The sequence below is a fragment of the Stigmatopora argus genome, chromosome 14 (assembly GCF_051989625.1).
Source record: "Stigmatopora argus isolate UIUO_Sarg chromosome 14, RoL_Sarg_1.0, whole genome shotgun sequence".
Lineage (NCBI taxonomy): Eukaryota > Metazoa > Chordata > Actinopteri > Syngnathiformes > Syngnathidae > Stigmatopora > Stigmatopora argus.
The window spans coordinates 15,527,584-15,552,195 of NC_135400.1; the positions used below are offsets into that span (position 1 = coordinate 15,527,584).

Consider the following 24,612-nt stretch of genomic DNA (forward strand, 5'->3'; position numbering starts at 1 on the left):
TCTACCTCTTGTATCATTAACAGGTGTGCCATGAAAATGACCGAGGGCTCCTCCCCCCCAAATCTCCCCCAATCTCCCCCAACCCGTGCCCGCGCATCCTCAAACATCTCGCCGCTCTCCGGCAGGATTCACTCCAGAGTGCGCGCGAGAGGCGTGCGGATCACTCTTTCTTTTTTTTTCCTTTTCTCACCCATTCTCACGCAAATGGACGCCGCAAACGCCCGCAAAATAAGGACGACTTCTTCCCCAAAAGTCATGTTTTTGCATGCCGGTAAGTCATTTCTGATCATTATTTTGGGCTATTCCTGCTATTCTTTTGACATCCGCGCTCAGTGTTTTGGATTGCCGATATTCTATTGAAGTATGTATGTTGACTTTTAAGTTAAATCTTTAAATAATCTATGCTATGACAACTTTATCACTATGCGTATGTTTGTGTATATGGATATAAATGTAGGTGCACGGCTATACAGTATCTGAATGTACTATATATATTTATATGTATAAGTGTGTGTGTGTGTGCAAATGATGGTGCAGTGGTTCTGTTGGCGGTGCGCGGGATCAATTCCCGCTTGGTGGCGGTGTGATTGTGAGTGCAAATGGTTGTCTGTCCCAATGTGTTCACTATGACTGACTGGCGACCAGTCAAGGGTGTAAGTGGTGATGAAAATGATTGAAAAAAATGTGCGTGTGAAATGTAAAATGGAATATTTTTATGGTATGCAAGGATATACAAAAGTCTATACTTTCAAAAGCTAATCAATATAATGTTTCATAAGAAAATATGTCCAAAATGGAACTTATACTGTTGAAAAATGTAGCATATTTGTCATGTTAACTCTGTATTGAGCATTTATAGTCATCAATAGCATTAAAATCATCGTGTATTTATATGTATTAAAGCATGGTAACATTTTCTTTTATAGTGACTATTCCTAATGATGGTCTAATTGCGTCAGACTAGCAAATACAATCACATTTCCTTCCAGCGTGTATGAAAATGCTTCTTGCATAATGAATTCTAGGCATTGCTGAGGCCCCCCACGGTGCAATTTGGACGCCATTGCGCGGCCCTCGTCGGCAATACGACGATAACAGAGATCTTCTCCTTCATTCAATTAACTTGTGCTCATTTACATGCGTGCTCTACCACTAATAACAGCCCCCCAAATCCCCCCCAACCGCTTCTACTGGAAGAATGTGTCTGCACAGAGCGGAGCTGTCAGGCAGAGATCGTTTAGAGAGCGCGGCGGACCCTCCCCAGCGGTCCTATAGAATTCGAGATATTGTAACAAGTGATTTCCCCAGGCGGGCCCGAACCTTTTCGGGTAGGAGCGCATAATCCGTCGCGGGTAGTGAACGGCGCCCATTCCCAGGAGAGCCCCCGTGTCGTCACGGGTTGGAAATGCACGATGATGCGCTGCGCGATGCTATCGGATTACAACCAGATTAAAAATCCACATTCTGGAACAAATACTCTGCCTAGTGCACATGTGTCAAAGTGGCGGCCCAGGGGCCAAATCTGGCCCGCCGCATCATTTTGTGTGGCCCGGGAAAGTCAATCATGAGTGCCGACTTTCTGTTTTAGGATCAAATTAGCCTAGTAATTATTAGGCTAAGCGCTTCAAATTTCCCGGACTTTTATTGTGTTTTGTTGGAGAACTTGTTAAGACCCTGACTGACGTTGCTTCTTAAAGGGACAGCGCATGTACATACAAACTCTTCTACACTCACACGTCGGCTCAGTGAAACTGCTCATGGCCATTGATTGATGCGTAGACCGTGTTGTTTTACCTTGTTTTGTCGCCGGTCTTTTGGTCGTCGGTCTTTTGGTCGTCGGTCTTTTGGTCGCCAGTCTTTTGGTCGCCCCGACCTCGACAACGGGCGACCAAAAGACTGGCGACCAAAAGACCGACGACCAAAAGACGGCGACCAAAAGACGGCGACCAAAAGACTGGCGACCAATCGACCGCACACGTCCCATTGGCTAGAAGGAAGATGTCTCCACAACGCCGGAACCAAGGTTATCGGTCACGCCGCAGTTGGAAAATAATTGACAGATTGTTCTTTTGCATCGCAGGTAGGAAGTTGTAATTCCACCGCCGCCATCATGGACTCCTGGATCTTCCCGTCGAGCCTCCCCAACGAGACGGACTTCCCGCCGCTGAACGAATCGGACCGTCGGCCCGGGAACGTCGATCGTGGCTTCGACGGCACGGCGGTCATCACCTGCCTCTACTTCCTGGTGTGCGGCGTGGGCCTGTGCGGCAACACCTTGGTCATCTACGTGATCCTGCGCTACGCCAAGATGAAGACGGTCACCAACATCTACATCCTCAACCTGGCGGTGGCCGACGTGCTCTTCATGCTGGGCCTGCCCTTCATCGCCATCCAGTTGGCGATGGTCCACTGGCCCTTCGGGCCGGCGCTGTGCCGCGTGGTGATGACGGTGGACTCGCTCAACCAGTTCACCTCCATCTTCTGCCTGACGGTGATGAGCGTGGACCGCTACCTGGCCGTGGTGCACCCCATCCGCTCCACCGGCTGGCGCAAGCCCCGCGTGGCCAAGACGGTCAACCTGGCGGTGTGGGGGGCCTCGCTGCTGGTCAACCTGCCCATCGTGGTCTACGGCGGCGTGGTCAGCAAACACGACGGCTGCTTCTGCACCATCGTGTGGCCCGAGCCCCAGGAGGCCTACTACACGGCCTTCATGTTCTACACCTTCGTCCTGGGCTTCTTCCTGCCCCTGCTGGTCATCTGCCTGTGCTACCTGCTCATCGTGGTCAAGGTCAAGTCGTCGGGCCTCCGCGTGGGCTCTTCGTCCAAGCGCCGGCGCTCGGAGAGGAAGGTGACGCGCATGGTGTCGGTGGTGGTGGCCGTCTTCGTCCTGTGCTGGCTGCCCTTCTACGTCTTCAACGTGACCTCGGTGACGGGGACGCTGAGCACTACGCCGGCGCTGCGCGGCACCTTCGCCTTCGTGGTGGTGCTGGGCTACGCCAACAGCTGCGCCAACCCCATCCTCTACGCTTTCCTGTCGGAAAACTTCAAGAAGAGCTTCCAGAACGTGCTGTGTCTGAAGAAGGCCGGCGGGCTGGACGACGCCGAGCGCAGCGACAGCCGCCGGGACGAGTCGCGGACCATGGCCGACGCCACCGAGACGCAGAGTACCCTGCTGACCGGGGACCTGCAGACCGGTATCTGATGGGCTTTTTAAGGGTCGGCAAAATCCAAGTAGTACCATGAGGAACCCCGTAGGGCCAGGCCTGGGTACAGCTGCTTAAATGGCCTCTAGATGTCCCACCCTGGTTTTTATCAGCTGTTGACATTAGGCTCTTTCAGAACACGGCGCCATGAAGGTCAAGAGAGGTCGTTGCCAGTGGCGTGCGTCACGCTTACACGGTGACCCTCGCTGAGCGGCTACGACTTTTGGCGTATTCACGCCAGGAAAGTCCATCGTTTACATTCTTTGGTCTGGACCAAAATACAACATACTTTTTGTTTTGGTCCATTTTGACGTGGCAATTGTCACAAGATAAGCGATTCAGAAAGAGAACAAACCTACGCGTGGTTCAATCATCAGACAAAACGGTCCGGGTGGGCTAACAGACGCAAGTAAACAATCACAAAGCTGCAGCTTCTTCTTCCTCCTAGCGCTAAACCTCTACACGAGCATCTTTGTGTATATTGAAACATCGTTTTTTATGTAGGTGTCTACCAAAATCTCAAGTACAAATTCCAATCTCAACCTCGACTCATGTTTGCCAAAGTACCGCTAACCAAACAACGTTTCCCCTAACGCCCGAGTCTACAGAAGCCAGTTTTGTGTAATAACTCCAGAACTATCCTCTCCCACATATCGCCAAAGTCACTACAGTTCGCTCGGAAGCGACCCCAGACCACCTCTCTCTCCGACCAGGTCTCGGTTCAAGCGTTTGCTCCTCGCCAGAGTTTTGCGATTTCTCTTCAAACCGGCCTGAAAGCTGCGCACCACCAACTTTTTGGTCTTGGTCCACCCTCCCTCTACTCAACTCCACTTCACCAAGACTCAACCACGTGGCCCCAAACGATGGCAACAACAAACTTTTTGGGATACGACGCGAGATGCAACCGCCTCACCACAATTTATCCTTCCAAACACAACTGTCACCATAAAACGAACGAAGGAAAGCAGATTGATTCTCCTCAGACTAACTCCCCATGCAAAATATTTACACAGCGCTATAAATCTACTTTTTTTTTTGTTGCTTCTCAGCATATTGACATTTGAGAAATGATCCCTCATGCGAATGACGCAGACACACAGAAAGACTTCCTCAAAGCTACTGAATTATTTGCATGAACCACGTTGCCATAGTTTTGTGTAAATATGACTTGAAAAGTCCATTTCAAAGTCCAAGCTCGCACTACCGTTGTTTTACGGAACATTTGACACAACATAAAGCGACAGAAACATGGAAATGTCATTTTCAATGGACTTTCATTTTCTTGCTGGCTAATTATTGTGCTTTAATGTTATTTATTCTGTTGTACGATTTGGCAGAAGGGAAGAAATGCGCAACGTCAAAAGCATGAGATCGGTTAAATATATATATATATATTGTGTGGCATTTTAGAGTCTATTTTGTCAGATAGCGTGAGTTAAAATTCAGTTTTTCTTTTGTGAAGGGATTCAGATCGCATATGAATTTAGCAGGGCGGGAGAAAATACACAACATATTTTTCTATCATAAAATAATTATTATTATGGGAAAAAAACTATAGGCAATTTATAATAATTTCATCCAGAATCAAATTTGACATTTGATGAATGAAAGCTATAGATTACGATAATTGCATTTTTTTTCTCAATGTATAATAGGGGGAATCTATTTTTCCAGAATTCTATATTACAAGATGATAATTCCTGCTAAATTTGAATTCATGCGGCATGTTGATGGAATAACTTGTCTTAACTGTACCTGCATGATTTCCAATGGTTGTTAGTAGTATTGAATGTATTGAAGTGTACAGTATTTCCTTCCGTTGTTTTCCAAACATGAATTTGAGAAGGTCTACCTGACTTAAATACAACTAACTACTTAAATGATGACATTTTTATTTGGAAAGTTGCATATTTTCCAAGTACCGTATTTTCTCGCATATTAGCCGCCTTCGCGTATAAGCCGCACCCTTAAAATTGCCTTAAAATCGTTGAATTTGACAATTTCTCTCGTATAAGCCGCCCCCTGGTTGACAATTTTCACCTCCATATTCATGGTTTTAATAGGGAGTACAAATGTGTTCCTTTGAGGGGAAAATCTTTTTTAAAAAATCATCGCACGTCCTATTTGTCAGATACTGCATATAAATCAATGGCAGGCACAAGTCAGTGAGTTTTTTCACATTTTATGCATGACACGGTTCATTTTTTTCTTAAAATGTGTTAAGCATTTTATCTGTTTATCTTTTCTCTATTTTTAATGACCGTATCGGCCGCATTGTCTTACGTTATGGTGTTTCCTCTTTGTCACTTTGCAGTTTCGTGCATGTCAAGTCTAATTTGTGCGCATATAAGCCGCACCCTCGATTCAGTCATCATGTTTTTTTTGCGACAAATGCGGCGTATATGCGAGAAAATACGGTATGCTTTTTTTCCTCGTGAATTTTTATGTACTTTAAGTATTACCTGACATGCTAACATGACTGCTCTAAAAAAGTACAATAATGTCGTATAAGGATGCATCTTATTGCTGATGAAAGAAGCCACATTGCACTGTTCTATAGTTCCATATCAACAGTGACTATAAATGTTGCTTGTTCCTCCTGAATAAAACATTGGCCTCGTGATACAAAAACACTGCGGGATGACTAATCAAATTTTTGTCCACTCCGCTTTCTTACGGGTTGTAAATGCTTCTGGGGCACTTTTAGATGCTTCTTTGTTGTTCTTTCATCAACATGTGCCGACTTTGCGATTTAAGGTGAAGACAAATGCCACAAGTGGAAAGTATTTGAAATTTAGTTGCACCTTGAAACTCTTTTGTTTGGATTTCCAACTGCCGTGGTGGTTTCTATCTTCTGAATGGCCGACGGTCCAAAGTTTGAGTAGTTCTTGCACAACCTGCCGTTTCCTGAGGACACACAAATTTGCATTTGTATCATGGACAAAAATAAATGGATTAAAAAAAATGTTTTCGATCTAAATGAAAAAAAAAAGAAATGATTACAAGCAGTGACATTTTAGTGTAGAAAAATATGCGAAATGTGGAATTAACCTTGATTGTTGGGGATGACTGCACTTCTGGGTAGCAGTTACTGATAAGGCCAGTAGGTGTCACTACAACCCATGTGGGTATTACTTTGATTAGCTTTGAATATTGCTTTGGCCCTTATCTGAAAACTTCTGATGAAGGTATAATCCATCACAACAGATCTGTAGTCTGTCCTGGCGTAGGTTGTTTATGTTAAGCGCCGTATTTGTTTCTCCGCACTGCGACACCTTGCATTGGTTGAGACTCGGGGGCGAGCGCAAGCAATGGGTTTTACTTTATAGGGCCACACTACACAAAATTAATGGCTAGGGAGTCGTTAGAAAATGTGGTCGAGTGTCTATGCACGGTCGTCTTTTGGTCTATTAACAGTGATTTAAAATAAAATAAAATAAAAAAAGGTGAGCGTCCTTTTAATCAGCACCATCATCATCATCATCATCATCACCAGATACCAACAATTCCACAAGAATGAAAGTAGCATATACGTCCAAAGATATTTCCAGTCACGGGAACAGCGGAGGACATACGTTATGACTTGTGTATTGAAAATGAACTTTAAAAAAAATAATAATAAACAGAAAATATGTCCTCGAGCGTTTTAAAAAGAAAAAAAAATAGAAATGAAAAAGGTCCCTGCCATGGAGCAGATTCGAAAACAATGATGAGGGAGCGCGCTGATGGTCCAAAGCGTTTCCATGGTAACACTGGCCTTAGCAACAGGCCCGGCGGGCAAATGTTTCTGGGCTCCTCCGAGAACCAAAAAATGGTCAGAAAAATTCAAAATATAGATCCATTCATACGACACCGTGGCCTTAAAACTGCTCTTGCAAACTTCTTAATGCGGTGATTTGTCAGTTCGATTTTCTCCGCTGCTTTTGCCATGATGCATAATGGCGGCCTTCAGAGTTAAATGCTTGGTCAGATGAGACGAGAGCACCTTGGGAGAAAAGTTCAGGTTTTTTTCGTGGTTTTTGGGGAGGTGAGTGGGCCGGGGGAGGGGGGAATACTGCACTAAGATGTGCCCAGAGACGTCTCCTCTTCCTCTTCATTCGTTTTGTCAAGTAGATGCCAAGAAATAGCTCAGTGCTTTTTTTTTTAAAGGTTGCATGATGCCATACACCGTCTTTTTTTTTGTCCTCTACCTTGGGAGGCAAAGCCTATTTTTTTGTTTTTTTTAAATAGTCACTCAGGTAGTTCAGGTAGGCTTGTGTGCATGTGTGTGAGTGTGTGTTGCCAACTTTCCAAAAAAATGGGTCTTCAGGGTCAGCGGTGGAGACAACGAAGATTACTCGTACTCCAGGAACTGCTTGTGGTAGAATAAGAGATACCTACAAAAAAGGGGTAAGGATTTAAAAATAGATGTAAATATTTACAAATGTGATCAAGAATTCTTTTTTTTTTTATCCAAGTGGTTTTGGGTAAACACTGAAAAGGAAGCTTTCGTGACAGAAAAAGTAAAAAAGAGGTAAACGTGTCAAAGAAAGGTCGTGACAACACACAACAAATGGTTTAACTTTTGAATGGGAATAAATACGTACTCCTCATTTCATTTACGAAATGATGCCACTTATGTATACATCTATGTGTATGTATGTATATATATATTTATATATCTGTATGTATATGTATGTATGCGTATATGTATATATATATATGTATATGTATGTATGTATGCGTATATGTATGTATATATATATATATATATATATATATATTTCAGCAACATGCTAATTTATTTATTTATATATTTATTCATGTATTTATTTATTTATTAACTTACTTATTACCTATCAATTTATGTCTAAAATTATTTTCTGTATCTGTATTCTCACTCTCTTGCTACTGTGACAATGAAATTTCCCGAATACGGGATGAATAAAAGTTATCCAATCCAATCCAATTTTACTTAGTCTACCTACAGTGGTCCCTCGTTTATTGCGGGCCTTCGGTTCCAATAATAAGCCGCAATAAGTGAAATCTGTGATGTAGAAAGACCACCTTGATACTGTATTAATATAATCTATATAGAATAAATATGTAAACACTATAAGTCGTCAAGTAGTCCATTTTCTCTCGTTTAAACCCTCTCCAAAAAATGCTCGTGACTCACCCTTCGCTATCAAGCACATCCTGAATGCTGGCCTTGGTGATGATGGCGTCATCGCATTTGAACCACTGGTCCTTGTGCTGGCGGATGAAGCTGGTGTAGTGGCCGCTCTCTAACGTTCCCTGGTGGTTGACCACCGCGAACAAGGAATACCTGGACATATAAAGACAACTTGGTTCCTAAGTACGTGCCGCCAGCTTGCCCTTTAAATTCCATCTCATGGATGCACTTTTTTTCAACGACATCCTTTATCAACACGGAATGACCGCATTTTCCGTCCGAATCTTTAGCCAGAAACCACCAAGTATACTTACTTATTGTCATTGTTTAAGACGTCCACGGTTTGTTGATACTGCCCGTTCATTCTGCTCTCTTTGCTGCGTAAGAGACAAAAAAAAGCATTAATGCGTGAATCAATAAATCCCCAAACAGAATCCTGCAGTGTTGCAAAATACACACAAAGCGGCGCTATTGTAGCAATATGAAACGCGCCGTTTATGATTTTTTGTTGTTGTTGTCACGTGTCACGAGAGATGAATGGACTACTTCGTGCAGGGTGGGGCTGCACTGCTGCATGATCCACTCACACTCAAACACATGTATTCATATTCATATAACACTATTCTCGTAATGTACGGCTGAACTGGATCGTATCGATAACTCTTTCTCTTGTGTATTAACATGTTAACAAAAAATAGGTTGTGTAAAAAAAATAAATAAAAAAAATAAGATGGATCATTCATATCGACATGATTAAACATCATTATGTAACTTTAAATACGAATATAATGGTTGCATATCTGGGACATGTATCGAAATGTATAGAAATTCAATTCATCTAACGCACAGGTGTCAAAGTGGCGGCCCGGGGGCCAAATCTGGCCCGTCGCATCACTTTGTGCGGCCCGAGAAAGTAAATCATGAGTCCCGACTTTCTGTTTTAGGATCAAATTAAAATGAAGAGTATAGATGTATATTACATTTCCTGATTTTCCCCCTTTTAAATCAATAATTGTCATTTTTTAATCAATATTTTCTGTGTTTTTAGTTCAAAAATCATTTTGTAAAATCTAAAAATAGATTTAAAAAAAGCTAAAATAAGCATTGTTTTAGATCTATAAAAAACTGAATATTCAGGGCTTTTAATCCAATTCTTTTAATCCATTTATAAAAAAAATATATCTAAATATTATATCTAAAATGGTCCGGCCCACATGAAACCGAGTTGACGTTAATGCGGCCCGCGAACCAACCCGAGTCTGACACCCTTGCTCTAACGGTTATTAGTGCTAATGAGTAACCTTGCTGGATATGAATCGTTTGTTTGGAGAAATGTGGAATATTTCATAAAGGATGGCAGGAGAGTACATCAAAGTCAAGCATTTTCCGTGTTACTTGTACCACTGATAGGCGTGGAGTAGGTGCCATTTTGCCTGTTCTTCCACCCCATACCTGGATGCCATGAAGGGCGTCATGTCCAATTCGAGAGGGAAGGAAACGTACGTCGTGATCTTCCGCCGCAGTTTGGCGGAGTGCTCGAACCGCTGGGGATGGCCAGAGAGAGTGAGATGGGGGTGGGTGAGAGAGAGGGGTGGGCGAGAAAGAGAGAGAAACAGGGAGGTTGGGGGAAGGCAAGACGGAGAAAGTGGGGGGATGGGAGTGGGAACACACACAAAACATGCTCAATTTTTACTCCATCCATATTACGCCACAGCTTGTTTTCCAACATGGCTGCTTTAAAAAAGTTCAATGAAAGAAAAAAAAATCGTATTCTTGTTTTCAAGACCCTCTTTTACTCTTAGTTCATTCGCCTCCCACCAATAAATAGACTGTAAGCGCACGACACGAGGATAATAAATAAAACATGGCCTGCGTCTGTGGTTCACGTCCAAACTATTCCGGGAGCAAAAATGCCGCCAAGCGTTTTCAAAGTCGGCGTGCGGACTCACTTTGAGGTGGAAACACGCCACAATGGGCAGCTTCTTCATGGTCAGCTGTTTGGTGGACTCCTGGTAACTATGGCAACTGCCACATTTGATTTTGGCACTACTTCCCAGATGCTCGGGTCGCGTAAACCTGCGGGAAAGTCATGGGAAAAAAAAAAAGGCCCTGAGGAATGTTTTTCCATCATTGCATCGCGTTGCATGTCAGTACAACCCGAAGACGCTCAGCCTCGCCGCTGTTGCCAACGCCTCCGTCACCACGGCAACGGGGCCTGTAGCTTTAAAAGACTTTACTGCGGCGGCGGCTGAGCGGGTGTGCGGAGATGCGCAGGGGAGGGGAGGGCAAAAAGGTAAAGCGTGAGGAGGAGAGGGTGCTCGGAGAGGGTACGAGAGGGAGACCCAAAAAAAATTAGGCTAGTAAATAAGATAAAGTGAAGGGAAAACAACGCACGATGATAAGCTTGTTCATTCGACACGGAGGATGAAGAATACACGCCTACCTGCGCAGGCAATCTGTGAGCGTGGTGGACCCCGACAGGTGGCTTTCTCCGTTGACCGTGCCGCCGTCGCCTCCGGGACTGAGCGGCCAGAACGGGGTGGACGATCCGGGCAGGTCCAGACTGATGTCCCAGAAGGGATCTATCGTCGTGGAAACGCCGCTGCGCGAGTGCGAAACAAAGACAAACGCAGATGGGAAAAGGTCAGAATTCCCGAAGGGGGAGGAGAAGCCAATGAGTTTAATAAAGAACCTTAAAATGTCCAAAAATCAGCAGGAACCGACAAAATCTAGTTGGCATTAATGTGTCCCTCAAACCAAACCATGTTTGAGACCCCACCTTTTTAAGAGGGTGCGCTGAGAATCGTCTCTTATCTGCTGGAAACTTACTGGCAAACCTGACAGGTAACGTCGGACTGGAGCCCCCCGGTAAAAATTTGGTCGATGATGCAGTTACAGTGGTTGGGATTGCTGGCCTTCTTCCCGTTGTCGTTGTCTCCTGCCCAGCACAGAGAGGCGGGAGCTTTAAATGCAGCAGACTGCATGTTAATAACATACCTGCCAACTTATACATTTTGCACCTATTTGAATCATTTCAAATTGTGTAAGTTTGGATTTTTTATAAGTACGTTTTTTTGTAAAAACAATCTCGTTTGACCCATTTCGGCTCTAATCCAGGTCGTCTCAGTCACTGGTAGCAGACGAAAACGTCATCGTCGATTGCTAATGTTGTCATGCTTTGACATGTCAGTTACTTCCGCCAATTTCACAATATAAATATAGCGCGTCATCAAGCAATGTACCCAGTCAACTGTCAGCGTCATACCCCGTCTACATTGGAGAAAATGCTTTTAAAACTTTTAAGTGTGCCCTATATGAGTAAATAAGGGGAATTGCAATCATTAATAAGGGGAGCAATTGGCCGAGATCGACAGGAATGGAATAATCGCAATTTGAAAATGTTGCTTGACAGAATTAATACATTTATTTAAACTACTGAAACCAATTTTGCAGAACAAAGGGAAAATCCCAGTCACCACAAAAAAATGTCATGAAAAGCACAACAGAAACTGCACTTTGTCAGATTGGAATTAAAAAGATTAAAAAAATACAAATATGGAAATTCTACCGTTCCCTACATTAATTGGGAATAGTTTAGCCGCACTGTTTCGGCCACTCCCTTCGCATAGTGTTAAATCTGAGAAATTCAACAAACTGAGGCTGAACTTAACCTTCTTGTGCATGCCATATTTAATGATATTCTTTCCTCATTTGCAGTGGGCCAAGAAAAAAAAGGGCCGTAATGAGGCCACCCCTATTGTAGATCATTTGGACTGATCCTTGAGATTTAATGAGAACATAAGCACCTAATTTACTAAAATCTTTCTCTAATTTGTGCGCATATAAGCCACGTCACGTCCACCCAGGTAAAAGCGAGCGGTGACCTTTGCCCCCCGGAGACCAAACTTACTCATGGCGTCTCCTTTGCAGTGCCGGTGCAAAACGTCCAAGGCGGCGATGAGGAACTCGTGGGCGTCCTGCTGCTCGTAGCCGGCCAGGTGACGTGCGTGCGTCCACACCAGGTGCAGCAGCCGGAAAGGAATGTGAGGCGAACGGTGGCCCGAGTAAAACTGCACAGAAGGGCGGGGAAAAAAAGGGGAAAAAAGACAAAACATCATACATGAGTGACCGAGTCTTTGTTGCCTTTTGGCAACGTTGAAGACTTTGGAGCTACTGTATTTGCTGAAAAGTGTGGAAGTGTGTGTATTTTGTGTGAGACGGGCGCGGTTCAATACCCAATCAGTGTTCGCCGCACGCCTTGGGCGATGGCGAGGGATTACGACTCGACCGAGTGAGACCAGGCGGGGGATTGCTTGGAGTAGTGACTCAAATCGTTCTAGCGACACTTGCCATCTGTGAGGCTGTATAGACGGTATCGACCCAAAAAAAGGAGGCGTGGCCAAGTGATTAGCGCGCTGGCCTCACATTTCCTGGGTCTAGGGCCTAGGATCTCATGGCGGTCCTCACTGTGTCATGTTAGAATTTTTTTCATTTTTTTTTCCTTTGCCATTTTTGCAACTCTCAGCCTGTCCCTGACAAACGACAACAAAGCTAATTACGGATAAAAATATGACTAACACTGTCCAGCCAATGATATGATCCGGTTCACGTCACGTGGCGTGAAAACGTGAAAAATAAGGTCAAATGTAAGTCAGATTTGTGCATATTCTCGTGACATTTATTACGTTTTACTCATACATATTAATCCTTCAATTTTATTATGACTAGATTGTTTAAGGCACATCTGTCAAAGTGGCGGCCTGGGGGCCAAATCTGGCCCGCCGCATCATTTTGTGTGGCCCGGGAAAGTAAATCATGAGTGCTGACTTTCTGTTTTAGGATCAAATTAAAATGAAGAGTATAGATGTATATTACATTTCCTGATTTTCCCGCTATTAAATCAATAATTGTCATTTTTAAACCATTTTTTCTGTGTTTTTAGTTCAAAAATCATTTTGTAAAATCTAAAAATATATTTTAAAAAAGCTGAAATAAACATTGTTTTAGATATATAAAAACGGAATATTCAGAGCTTTTAATCCAGTTCTTTTAATACATTTATTAAAAAAATATATCTAAATATTACATCTAAAATGGTACCTCCTGGAAGAGCTGCGACATCTCGCACACCAGACAGGAGTTGGATTGCATCTCGCACTTGTGCCTGTCGGACAGGAAGAAGTCCCGCAGCAGCGGCGTGTGCGTGAGGGCTTGCACGATGCAGTTCATGAAACACGTGTTGCCCAGATTTATTAACCCTCGTAAACCTGCCGGGGAAACAAAACAAGCAACGCGCACAATTTAGATCCCTCCGATGAAGCGCTCCGTCCATCGCGCGGCATTTATTTCGGTTTTTAGTGCTGAATTCATCGGACTTTGCCCAGCCCTAAGGCTGCTCACCTATGGTGCAGTTCATTGTGATTTTTCTCCGCTTTGGATTGTGTCGTAATAAATCCAGCTCTCGCTTGGTGGGCTCCCACGTGGTGTATTTCTCTCCTATGCCTATCAATAGGAGAAAACAATACGTTTTGTTGCGCATTAATCCTTTCAAGAGCGTCCAATCTGCTTTGACCAAGGACTCTCGGTCCAAACGGATTGGACGTCCACAATGGATTTTGTATTTCAAATAATTCAAATATTCTATTTTAAATGAATTGAATGAGGGGAAAAACTTTTTTTAAAACGACAACATTTGACAGGAGTAATTTGACACGGAATTGAAATATAGCTGTACATAAAAAAATGACATTTTTTTGACAATCCAATCAAAACAAGAGTGATTGGAAAAAAATGTTCCTAGAAAACGAAGCCTTTTAAACGTTCCGTTTAAGAAACAATAATGGAACATTCATTTCTTTAAAATGGCGTCCTTCCTGTACGATTGCATTCTTTTAAAAAATCTACTGTGGCGATTCAACTTCACCCCGAAATCACCATGGCGACTAAAATGATGAAATGTTTACTTGTAGTCTGTTTTACTTCTTGCTCATGTCTGCCAATACACACTTGAAAAATTCAGATTTTTTGGGGTCACTCTGTATAATCCCAAAACTTTGACAACAGGACATCATCATTGTTAGCGTAAGTGACTCCCTCGTAACTAAAAAAAATATATAAATAACGTACGTAAGAAACCAGGTGGCGTACCTTGTAATTTCCAGGCTTTCCTCTGTTCCTCTTTGGCAATCTGCTCCATATCTTTGTCGTAGATGTAGTCTTGACACACAAAACAATACACTCCGCCGTATAATAAATCTATCGCTGGAGACAGGAGGGAGAGAAAGACAGAGATTGCGCCATCATTCCAGGCTTCCTTGGCTCGACCGTCCGACGTGGGGACGAGCGCCGTCTTTTGGCCCGGATCGACTACTAGGCCCGATCTTTCCGTCTGGGCGAACGGAATCGCCGACAGCCGTTCGCAGGCTCCTCCGTTCTCAAACAATACCTCTCCGGCTCTGTTGCCATGACAACTTATTTTTAGTCCAAGACAATCTTTACATTCTGGCCGGCACGCACGCTGGGAAAATGAGCTAATGTTGTCTATAGGGATGTCCCCCGTGACAAATTGGATCAGAAATCGGGCGCCATGGCGTCATTTTCGGAGGGTTGGAATCGGGTAACAAAAAAAAGACCGGGCAAATATTTATAGTTATGCAGTCTATTTCATAATACCGTATTTTCTACCGTGTATAAGCTGTACCCTTAAAATTGCCTTAAAATGGTTGAATTTTACAATTTCCCTCGTATAAGCCGCCCCCTGATTCAGAATTTTCACCTCCATATTCATGGTTTCAATAGGGAGTACAAATGTGTTACTTTGAAGGGAAAATCTCAAGAAAAATCATCGCACGTGCTATTTCTGAGATATTGTATGAATCGAAAGGATCATCTGCAGGATTGCACATTCCGAAAGGTTGAGTTTTTACATGTTTCATGCAAGATATGGTTTAATTTTTTCTGTAATTTCATTCATAGACGTCAAAATAAATTTTGCTATACCTTTTATCCGACTATCTTTTCTCTATTTTGAAATAAATCACCGTATTGGCCCATTGTCTTACATTATGGCGTTTCGTGCATGTCAAGTCGAATTTGTGCGCGTATAAGCCGTACCCTTGATTCAGTCATCATTTTTTTTAGCAACAAATACGGCGTTGATGCGAGAAAATACGGTAAGAACTAAATGATCCGGCGTCATGCAAATATTTATAGTTATACGGCCTAATATTTATAGTTATACGGCCTAATATTTATAGTTATACGGCCTAATATTTATAGTTATACAGCCTATTTCCTAATATTTCCTAAGATGGCAGCAAAAATTAAATTAAACGTACGACATCTGGTGCTTACCTAAATTGTGCCTCTTGCTCTTGGCGTGCTCGTGGATGTGTTTCTTGCTAAAACAGCCGAAAAAGACACAGTAGAGACAAGAATGCAGTCTGTTCAGGTGGGCACCGCACATGTGACAGATACACGACTTGGCCTGGGAAAAAGGGGACACATACATGGGAGAAGAAAAATTGTGGTTAGGCCCAAAAGTGAGAGGACTTTCCCAAAAAAAAGCTGTAAAAAAATGCAAGCGAGAGCAGCGGAACAGAATTTGAAGGAGTATCCTTCAGTGCGCCGCTCATCCGACGCGGCCCGATGGCGGCATATTTCCTCTCTAAACTCTCGAGATGGGATTTAATACTCGGCGGGCACCGGCAGACTCGGGTCTTGAGCCACTGCGATGTACAGGATCTCGGACGGGACCAAAATGGAATGCAATTAGTCTGACGCGAAACAAATTCTTGGACATTTTAAACGACCCGCATTTATATATCTGTATGCATATGTATATATATTTCAGCAACACGCCAATTTATGTATGTATATCTATCTATCTATCTATCTCTCTCTCTATCTCTATCTATCTCTCTATCTATCTCTCTATCTATCTCTCTATCTATCTCTCTATCTATCTCTCTATCTATCTCTCTCTCTATCTCTCTCTCTATCTCTCTCTCTATCTCTCTCTCTATCTCTCTCTCTATCTCTCTCTCTATCTCTCTCTCTATCTCTCTCTCTATCTCTCTCTCTATCTCTCTCTCTATCTCTCTCTCTATCTCTCTCTCTATCTCTCTCTCTATCTCTCTATCTATCTCTCTATCTATCTCTCTATCTATCTCTCTATCTATCTCTCTATCTATCTCTCTATCTATCTCTCTATCTATCTCTCTATCTATCTCTCTATCTATCTCTCTATCTATCTCTCTATCTATCTCTCTATCTATCTCTCTATCTATCTCTCTATCTATCTCTCTATCTATCTCTCTATCTATCTCTCTATCTATCTCTCTATCTATCTCTCTCTCTATCTCTCTCTATCTCTCTCTATCTCTCTCTCTCTCTCTCTCTCTCTCTCTCTCTATCTCTCTCTCTATCTCTCTCTATCTCTCTCTATCTCTCTCTCTCTCTCTCTCTCTCTCTATCTATCTATATATATTTATTTATTATATATATATTCATTTATTTATATATCATATATATATTTATAGATTTTATAGATTTATTTATTTATATATATTTATTTTTTAATTATCTTATTTATTACCTATTTTTATGTCTAAATTTAATTAATTAGTTATTTAACAAACAGTTGATATTTTTCAAATTCTCTATTTTTGTGGTTCATGGTTTGCACATTTTACATTGATGCCAACATGTTGGAACATTCTGAGTCCTCACATGGTAGGTCCAAAATTGTCTTTTCCTGTGTCTGTATTCTCACCCTACGAGATGAATAGAAAAGTTATCTAATCTAATCTAATGTCATTAGCCTTGAACCTGCGATTTCTAATTTCATAAGAAGGTAAACTCAAGAGAAATCTGTACCCTATTGAGAAAACTGCTTCAAAACAAATGCATTGTACACTGCATTTTTCCGTCTGTTTGTACGATTCTGCCCTTAAAACAGTTTCTAAAAATACACCCCGATTTAGCAAATGCTGGGTAAACAAAAGGCTATTATGGCAAATCTGGGGCATCGAATAGAAGAGCTCCAGGTGCCTTCCTGCTTGAGGAGGAAAATTCGGGATGAAAACTGCAGCGACAGTGCGATCGGAGGACGGCAGCAGACTTTGACAAGGTTTCGGTTCCCGGTGGGCCGTGTGAAAGAAACTAGATCATAACACAGACGCGCACTCCCACGCGCCAGGGAAAAAGCGAAGGGACACAACACAAAGTCGACAACCCCGCGTTGAATTGTCGGCGTTTCACAACGTTGACGTGGTTGGTATGAGAGGGGCTCCGTAAAAAGGCAAGATTGAAATATTTAAATGAATCTATTCCACTCAATGAGTTACTGGAGGTGCATCGAGATTGCTTTAAATTTTAAATTACGTTTAGAAATGCATGGTTTAACACCAACGTGTTTAAAAAACGAAAATAGCAGTGCGTTGGAATGGCTCATCTGAGCGAGTGGGTGGTTTGGAAATTGGAAAATGTGCACCCGTGGATGGTGTGAAAAGGAGTCCTTTCTGTAAAGAAGTGGGCAGAAAGTACAGTAAATCAAATATTCTCCATGTTTTTCCTTTACAAATGGATGCGTTTCCACATGGACTGTCAGAAAGGCGCACAAAAGTCACCCAGTTAATGTTTTGACTGCGACTTAATAATGATGACAATGCGGTAGCGATGCTATTTCAGCTAGCAGACACTAAGCTCTGTATTTTCTATCAAAAAGGTACAGATAACCAACTGGCTGTGACTGGTTTGGGAAGGACAGGGAGTGGGTGTAGGGCAAGAAGCAAAGAGATTGCAAATCCAAATCATATTTCACCCCACGCAACAGTCAACTGAACTAACTCCCTCGTGTAATGTCTCTACAAGGACTGGGCGGAGCGTAGCATTTTTTTCAGTGTTTTTTTCCCATTAGTCAGTGCGAATGGCGGAGCTTGTTCGCTAATACGAGAGGAGTATATACTACTTCTCGTTGGCAAGTGGTCGTGCGTTATCCTATTGTGAGGACATTTGTGTGCATTATTTTGGGAAAATTTTGAAGGGAAGACAAAAGCAAACAACCCTCGATAGGTTGCATCTGAAAGTCAGGGTGGAGGCGGGGCCAATAGAGCCAACCTGTGAGAAGAAAGCTGCCAAAATGTCAAACAAAATTAGAATTAAGTTTAGTGCAAGGTTAGATTAAACTTATTTTTGAGTGTTTGCATCGTAATCCAACTTCATTTCAATTTGTTTGTGTTATGTTACGAGCGCGTTGCCATGCAAAAAGACACATTTTAGTCCTATTAAACCACTAGTTATTTGTTACTTTGTTAATAGATGGCGAATTAGAACAAACAAAAATGTTTTTCCAATCCAATATCCTGTTTTGGGTGTTTTTTTAGAGGGTTGGAAGGAATTAATTTGTTTTGAGTTCATTTGTATGGGAAACGTTCATTTGAGTTATGAGTAAATTCGACATATGAGCTCAGTATCTCGACGTACCACTGTACTAGACTGTCATGTCATGTTCCGAGCCCCCCCATCGCTCGGGTTAATTTACTCTTGGCGGTAATCGAGCGATGTATCTCGTGGACATCGGCAGCCGTGAGCCGAGCGCTACGCGGATCTTGTAATGTTCTATTAGAGAAGCTATTGATCAGCCAGTGGCTCAGATGACTGCAACAAGCGCCGGGGCAAGGTAGCGGGGGGCTCATGTTTGCAAGCTGCTGGACCGCATCTTCCATCTGGAGCTCTGCTCTTTGGCCACTGTCCAAAGCAATGCCCATAGCGCGTTGGGGGGAAGAAAAAAAAAAAAGCTGCTAGCTGATTGAAGAGCAGATGTAGGCTGGTAATTAACCAGACGAATAGCCGGGTCAAAGGATCAAGCAAGCCGCAAGCAAAGATCCTAGCATCTCGCCAATTTCCGCATCTCCAGTGACCGCCGCGGTGGCGTTCGCAACCAGAGCCGGCCGGAGGCGGTAGGGTGACAACGACTATAAAAGATGCGGACAAAGGTTTGGCTCGATAGCGCACACTTCTGCCGCAAAGAACAGACCGGGGAGGGGAGGATAAAGTCAATACGGTGCAGACCGCCGATATATGAGAGCAATGACTCACGCTGTATTTAGCTGGAAAATCATTCCTAGCTTACATCTGCACAACATGTCCTGAAATAATGGCTGAGATGCTTCGGTCAATCGGATTTTACAATGAAAAGATGACAAAATGTAAAGGAAGACAATCTTTGAGGCAAAAGTAACGAGGCTATTCCAACGAGAACAACAAGCAACCTCGGAGAAACAGGTCCGACCACCTCGTAATGAAGGAAAGCTCATGTGATCATTTTTCAGGCTGATTATTCCAACAGAAAACCACATAACAACGTCCACAAAACGGGTTGTATATACTTGGAGAAAGTCACATAAGCCAGGCAGACCAGTTGATCGTGACCTTAACCAAAGGTTTAGCATGAAACTGTCATAACGGAAAGCAGAAGTCACGAGGGAGGATTTTAATGAGTCTTTCCTCCTTGATGGGGATATAAAAACAAACAAAAAACAAATTTTAACGGATGAGCAAACCACCTGTCAGTTTTCATTTGCGGACATCCATTGAAAGGTTTTAAATCCTAGCTTGGAGGATCTGGTTTCTGACCACGTCATGCCATTATTCTCAAAGTAAGGGAGCAGTTGTCCATCTGGGAAGTCTTGAGATCCAAATTCGTAGGAAACCACAAAATCCCAGAACTCTTAACCGTGTTTCAGCTTTGTCAAAAGGGACTGGGATACTATCGGCATCGTAGGAACTCAATACTCTGTCCTGAACTATAAGGCCTTGCTCAGACTGGCAACCAAAATCCAGATTGAAACTGGAATGATCCTTTGTCGTCTGAACAGTCACGGCGAACAGAAATCAGATTTTTGCGAGTCCACACCACATACTGGAGGTAGTTTCGTATCCGATATGGACAAGACGATTCTTAATCTGGATCTAGGCCTTCGTTGCCACAACGGTTTATCAGATGGGTAAAAAAGGGTGTCTGCTTCTGAACAGTAAAAATAGTGTGAACAGTCAGCCCTAAAAATTGGATTTGAATCGGAATCAGAAATGCCTACAGTGTGAACGCAGCTTCTGATTCGCGTCTCTTTCATCAAATGTCATCTTTTCAACCGACCAACCATCAATCAATCCAACCGTTCATTTACTACCACTTCACTTTCGCATTTCGTGATTTTCACAAGGACAAAGAGCAATTCCCCCACCAAAGATGGCACCTGTGTTCCCCTGGTTTTGAACAAAAGAGAATAATGGAGTAGCCGTGAGAAGGGGAGATGGATTGCCTCTTGGGTTTTTGGTTTTGGCCAGACCCTTGCGAGAGAGAGATTGACAGCTCATTAGCCAGATGGTGCTACAAAAGGAAGGCGCCATGGGTGAGCAGCACGCGTCCTAGCAGCGGCGCCACCGCCGTGTCAATAGAATGCAAGCATCTGGAGGAGAGGCCAGGTACAAGTGTGGACCGCTCAGGTGAAGGATAGAATCAAGCAAAAGGCTCTCTCTCTCTCTTAAGAATGGCTCTCAGCTTCTTCAAAATCTTATCTTCTCATTCAAAGCTCCTCCAACGCGATTGTGTTAAAAAATAGTTTGGAATGGATCACAGGCTTTTCATCTATTCAAGGCAGAAGCTTTCCGTAGCAGAAGTTATGGCTTCGCGCAACATTGGTTTAAAAAACAAAACATGTTCGGATGGGGTCAGAGGTCAAAGTCCTACATGACTATATCAAGTACAGTAATCCCTCGATTATCGCGGTTAATGTAGACCAGACATGGCCACGATAAATGAAAAAACGCGAAGTAGGGTCACCCCTATTTAAAATATTTTCATAACTATTTTTTTTTACTTCAGCGTTGAGTCCTAGTATCAAGCAGAGGACAGGGGAGTGGCATCCGCTTGCGAGTTTCAGCGTGGATTTTCACATTTTTACAAAAAAATATTTAATTTAAAAAAAATCCCCAGAAAAAAAAAAATCCAAGATATAGTGAAACCGCGATAGTTGAAGCCGCGATATTCGAGGGATTACTGTACAGCTCATCTTATCAGAATCGGTTACAAAAAAAGATGGTGGTAGGGGCTGAGCTAACCGGGTCATAATTACAGTTTAACCAAACAAATGCAAGATCACGCAATGCTACGCGCTAACCGTTATAGAATGATGAGCGCAAAAGATAATACACGTGCATCTTGTCCGTAAGTTTTCCACGGCAAAAACTGACACAAGAAATGTATCCCAACAAGGTTCCGTCATCAAAATTGGATCGAATTATGAGCAGCCGGGCTTTTTGGTGGCCTCTTGTGATTATCAATTCATTAAAAAAACGGGACAAAAACTGAGCTTTCACACAACATGAAGTCCTTTCATCTTATTGACATTGAATTCTCCGTTTGACACAGATTTAAAATGGATTTTTAAAGTGCGTGGCGCTCCTATATTTTCTTCTATAGCTCTCTATAGATGCTATATGCGGGCGCACATGCTCGATAAATAACCATGACCTCGTGAATATTCATGCAAACGCTTCACCGGCATCCCCATTCACAATATGTATACATTATTAATAACAGCGACGTAATGGAGCTCGGTCGGCTGCGGGAGAAAGAAAGAAAGAACGGGTTTGTGGGCTGTAAATTGCCAGGGTCATAAAACCGAGCTGGTGGCTAGGAGGTTTTTCCCCGAGCGCGGAAACGCGCGTGGAGGTAAACGCGGTCCCGGGAGTTAATGATTGTACGGGTAGAAAAGGTGACATCTTTGCGACCTATTTGACGAAACAGGCTGTGAAATGATTTGCTGCTGAGACACACAGACAAAAAACAAGGGGGTGGAAAGAAAATGTCGGAAACGAAGAAGAAGAAAAAATAGGAATTGGTGAGAATATAAATACAAAAAACACTTTTGGTAGACCAGGGCGGGGTTGTTCTGCCCGACGAGCACTTTGTAGCTTATTCATACTGTATGTACATAATTAAATATTTCGTTTTGGCGACAAGAACACGGCAAAACCAGTTGTGAGGTCACTGTAATTTGCTAAGTTTCTTATTCGCCTTCAAGGGCGAGTCAGCAGACAGCCTGGCCTGTATCCCTCCGATGTATTATGTGATGTTATGACTTCACGCAACATTGGTTAAAAAAAAAAGTTCGGATGGGGTCAGAGGTCAAAGTCCTACATGACTAAATCTAGTACAGTAATCCCTCGATTATCGCGGTTAATGTAGACCAGATATGGCCGCGATAAACGAAAAACCGCGAAGAACAGTCACCCCTATTTAAAAAATAAATATATATATATATTTTTTCATATATGCATCAATGCTGAGTCCTAGTAGCAAGCGGAGGACAGGGGAGTGGCTTCCCCTTGCGCGTTTCAGCATGGATTTTCACCATTTTTATGAACTTACAAAAAGAAAAATATTAAAAAACAATTTCCCCTCCCAAAAAAATCTGCGATATAGTGAAACCGCGATATTTGAGGGATTACTGTACTGATTGGCTGTACCTGAAAGGCATTTCGTTGCACTCGTACAATGACAATAAAAAGTCAAAGCATTGTTTTTTTTCTTTTGACAACATCTTTGAAAAGAAAAAAAAACTTTAAAATCCCATCTTGTTGAAATGACGCACTCAGACCCAATTTCTAATCATATGATCAGGATTTGGACATCCCTAACCATTATACTACCAGTTTATTTTGCATTTCCTAATTAACTGCCACTGACAGCAATAGAACATAAATTTATTGAAATTGACTGTTAGGGACGCTAAGAGACGTCCCATCCAATTTGACTGGAGGACTCTCCTCCATGCCAAAATGGGCGGGACATATTTAACCCTCAATGAGATAGGACTTGAAAATAAAAATAAATACATTATAACAAACCAGTCTTTTTTTCAAAACACGATTCCGATCTTCTAAAAAACGATGCGATCGGGGCCCGATTACGGGGACATCCCTAGCCCCGCCTCCAACATAAAGCGAATAGGTTAGTTTCTTGGTGATTACCCAGAGGCACACAGGTAGGAATGAGAGAACAAGCAATCCAACTCCAAGTCGTTTCAGATACCAAACGATGATAGAAAGGAAAAGAGGATGAGTCGGAGGAGGAAGAGGAGGAGGAAGAGGAAGAGGAGGATAAAGCGTCAACTCACCAGCTCCGTCCATCCCGCATCACCCTGAAGCACCTATTTTATCACAACAAAATACAAACGTGTGACACTTAAAAGGCTGCACAGTACAACTTGAGGCATCAAAACATCAATGACGGGCGGGGGTGCTGGAGCGGCCAAATAAACGGAGGGAAGGACGAAAGTGAGCGGCCGACCGGAGACACGTTGTGACCGCTTGCTGCATTGTCTCTTTTGCAAGCGCCAACGACACAATGGCCTGGCTCCATTTCATATGTTAATGTTCACCCAGACTACCTCTCGTGATCCGAGTTTATGGCCTCGCAGCTAAGTGACCTCATGATCGATATCGTGCACTGATTCTTTGGTAGTGGCCGCGCGTCATTTCGCAGCCCCTTTGTGCCAGGGTAACTTGACAGGAAATGACAGAAAAGGGCTGCAAAGACGATTTCCGTTGTTGTTGTTTACCTTTCGTCTCCTGGTTTCGGCAGTGCTACTCCAAACAAAGCATTGGTAGATGACGCGGAGGTTTTGCTTCCAGTTGTCCACCTTATAACCGTTCACATGGGAGCACCCGGCCGGACTCATGACAGACAAAACATTCGCCTTGGAGTCCGCCGGCTGACAGCGTCAATAAGTCTCCGGGGAGGGTTCGCTTGGGCTAGCCAGCTAGCACACGGTGCCCCCCCAGCCCCCAAAGTATCCTGTCCAGAAATGGTTTCCGCTTGGAAACGGGACAAGCGATGTAGTATCCAAAAACGCTCCCCCCCTGGCATCTGACAAGCTCCGTCTTGCACGTTAGCACCGTAAAAACATGGTCACCGAGTGATCTCGGAGTGGAGTAGCCGCTGCCGTGTTGACAACTTTTTTTCCCATCAGCCTTTTTTTCTTTTCTTTTAAGCCGGCACCGCTTCCACTCTTCACGGTTTGTTAGCTTTTTCTTTCTCCACTTTAGCCTGGCTGCTAACGCGTCAACTCACTGCTTCACAATGCCCCGGCCAACGCGCACCCCGATTGGTCAAAACAAAAGGTGACATCACTACGCTAAACTCGACGAGTGTTTTGGTAATGCTCGTTTTGAGTACCGAGTCGCGCC

General features: G+C 43.2%; 2 protein-coding genes across 7 annotated transcripts; one reads left to right on the plus strand and one right to left on the minus strand.

The window, feature by feature from the left end:
• Window positions 1-6,637, plus strand: LOC144088214 (somatostatin receptor type 2-like). The gene is made up of 2 exons (XM_077618535.1): window positions 1-271; window positions 2,081-6,637. The coding sequence occupies exons 1-2, from the start codon at window positions 266-268 to the stop codon at window positions 3,200-3,202; spliced, it is 1,128 nt and encodes a 375-aa protein (XP_077474661.1). The 5' UTR covers window positions 1-265; the 3' UTR covers window positions 3,203-6,637.
• An 8-nt stretch (window positions 6,638-6,645) lies between these two features.
• On the minus strand, window positions 6,646-24,532 carry LOC144088212 (ubiquitin carboxyl-terminal hydrolase 22-like). Of its 6 annotated transcripts, none has more exons than XM_077618529.1 (14): window positions 23,985-24,532; window positions 23,541-23,573; window positions 15,712-15,844; window positions 14,506-14,619; window positions 13,759-13,860; window positions 13,459-13,625; window positions 12,269-12,428; window positions 11,188-11,320; window positions 10,802-10,960; window positions 10,308-10,434; window positions 9,811-9,902; window positions 8,671-8,735; window positions 8,362-8,515; window positions 6,646-7,579 (listed from the first exon to the last, which is right to left on the minus strand). In XM_077618529.1, exons 1-14 carry the CDS (start codon window positions 24,102-24,104, stop codon window positions 7,537-7,539), a joined length of 1,602 nt encoding a protein of 533 aa, XP_077474655.1. In that variant the 5' UTR covers window positions 24,105-24,532; the 3' UTR covers window positions 6,646-7,536. The 6 variants fall into 6 exon arrangements, with proteins under 6 accessions (XP_077474655.1, XP_077474657.1, XP_077474656.1 ...); XM_077618531.1 differs by having other exon boundaries at window positions 11,188-11,296; window positions 23,985-24,531; XM_077618530.1 differs by having other exon boundaries at window positions 8,362-8,511; window positions 8,673-8,735; window positions 23,985-24,531.
• Window positions 24,533-24,612: the final 80 nt, after the last annotated feature.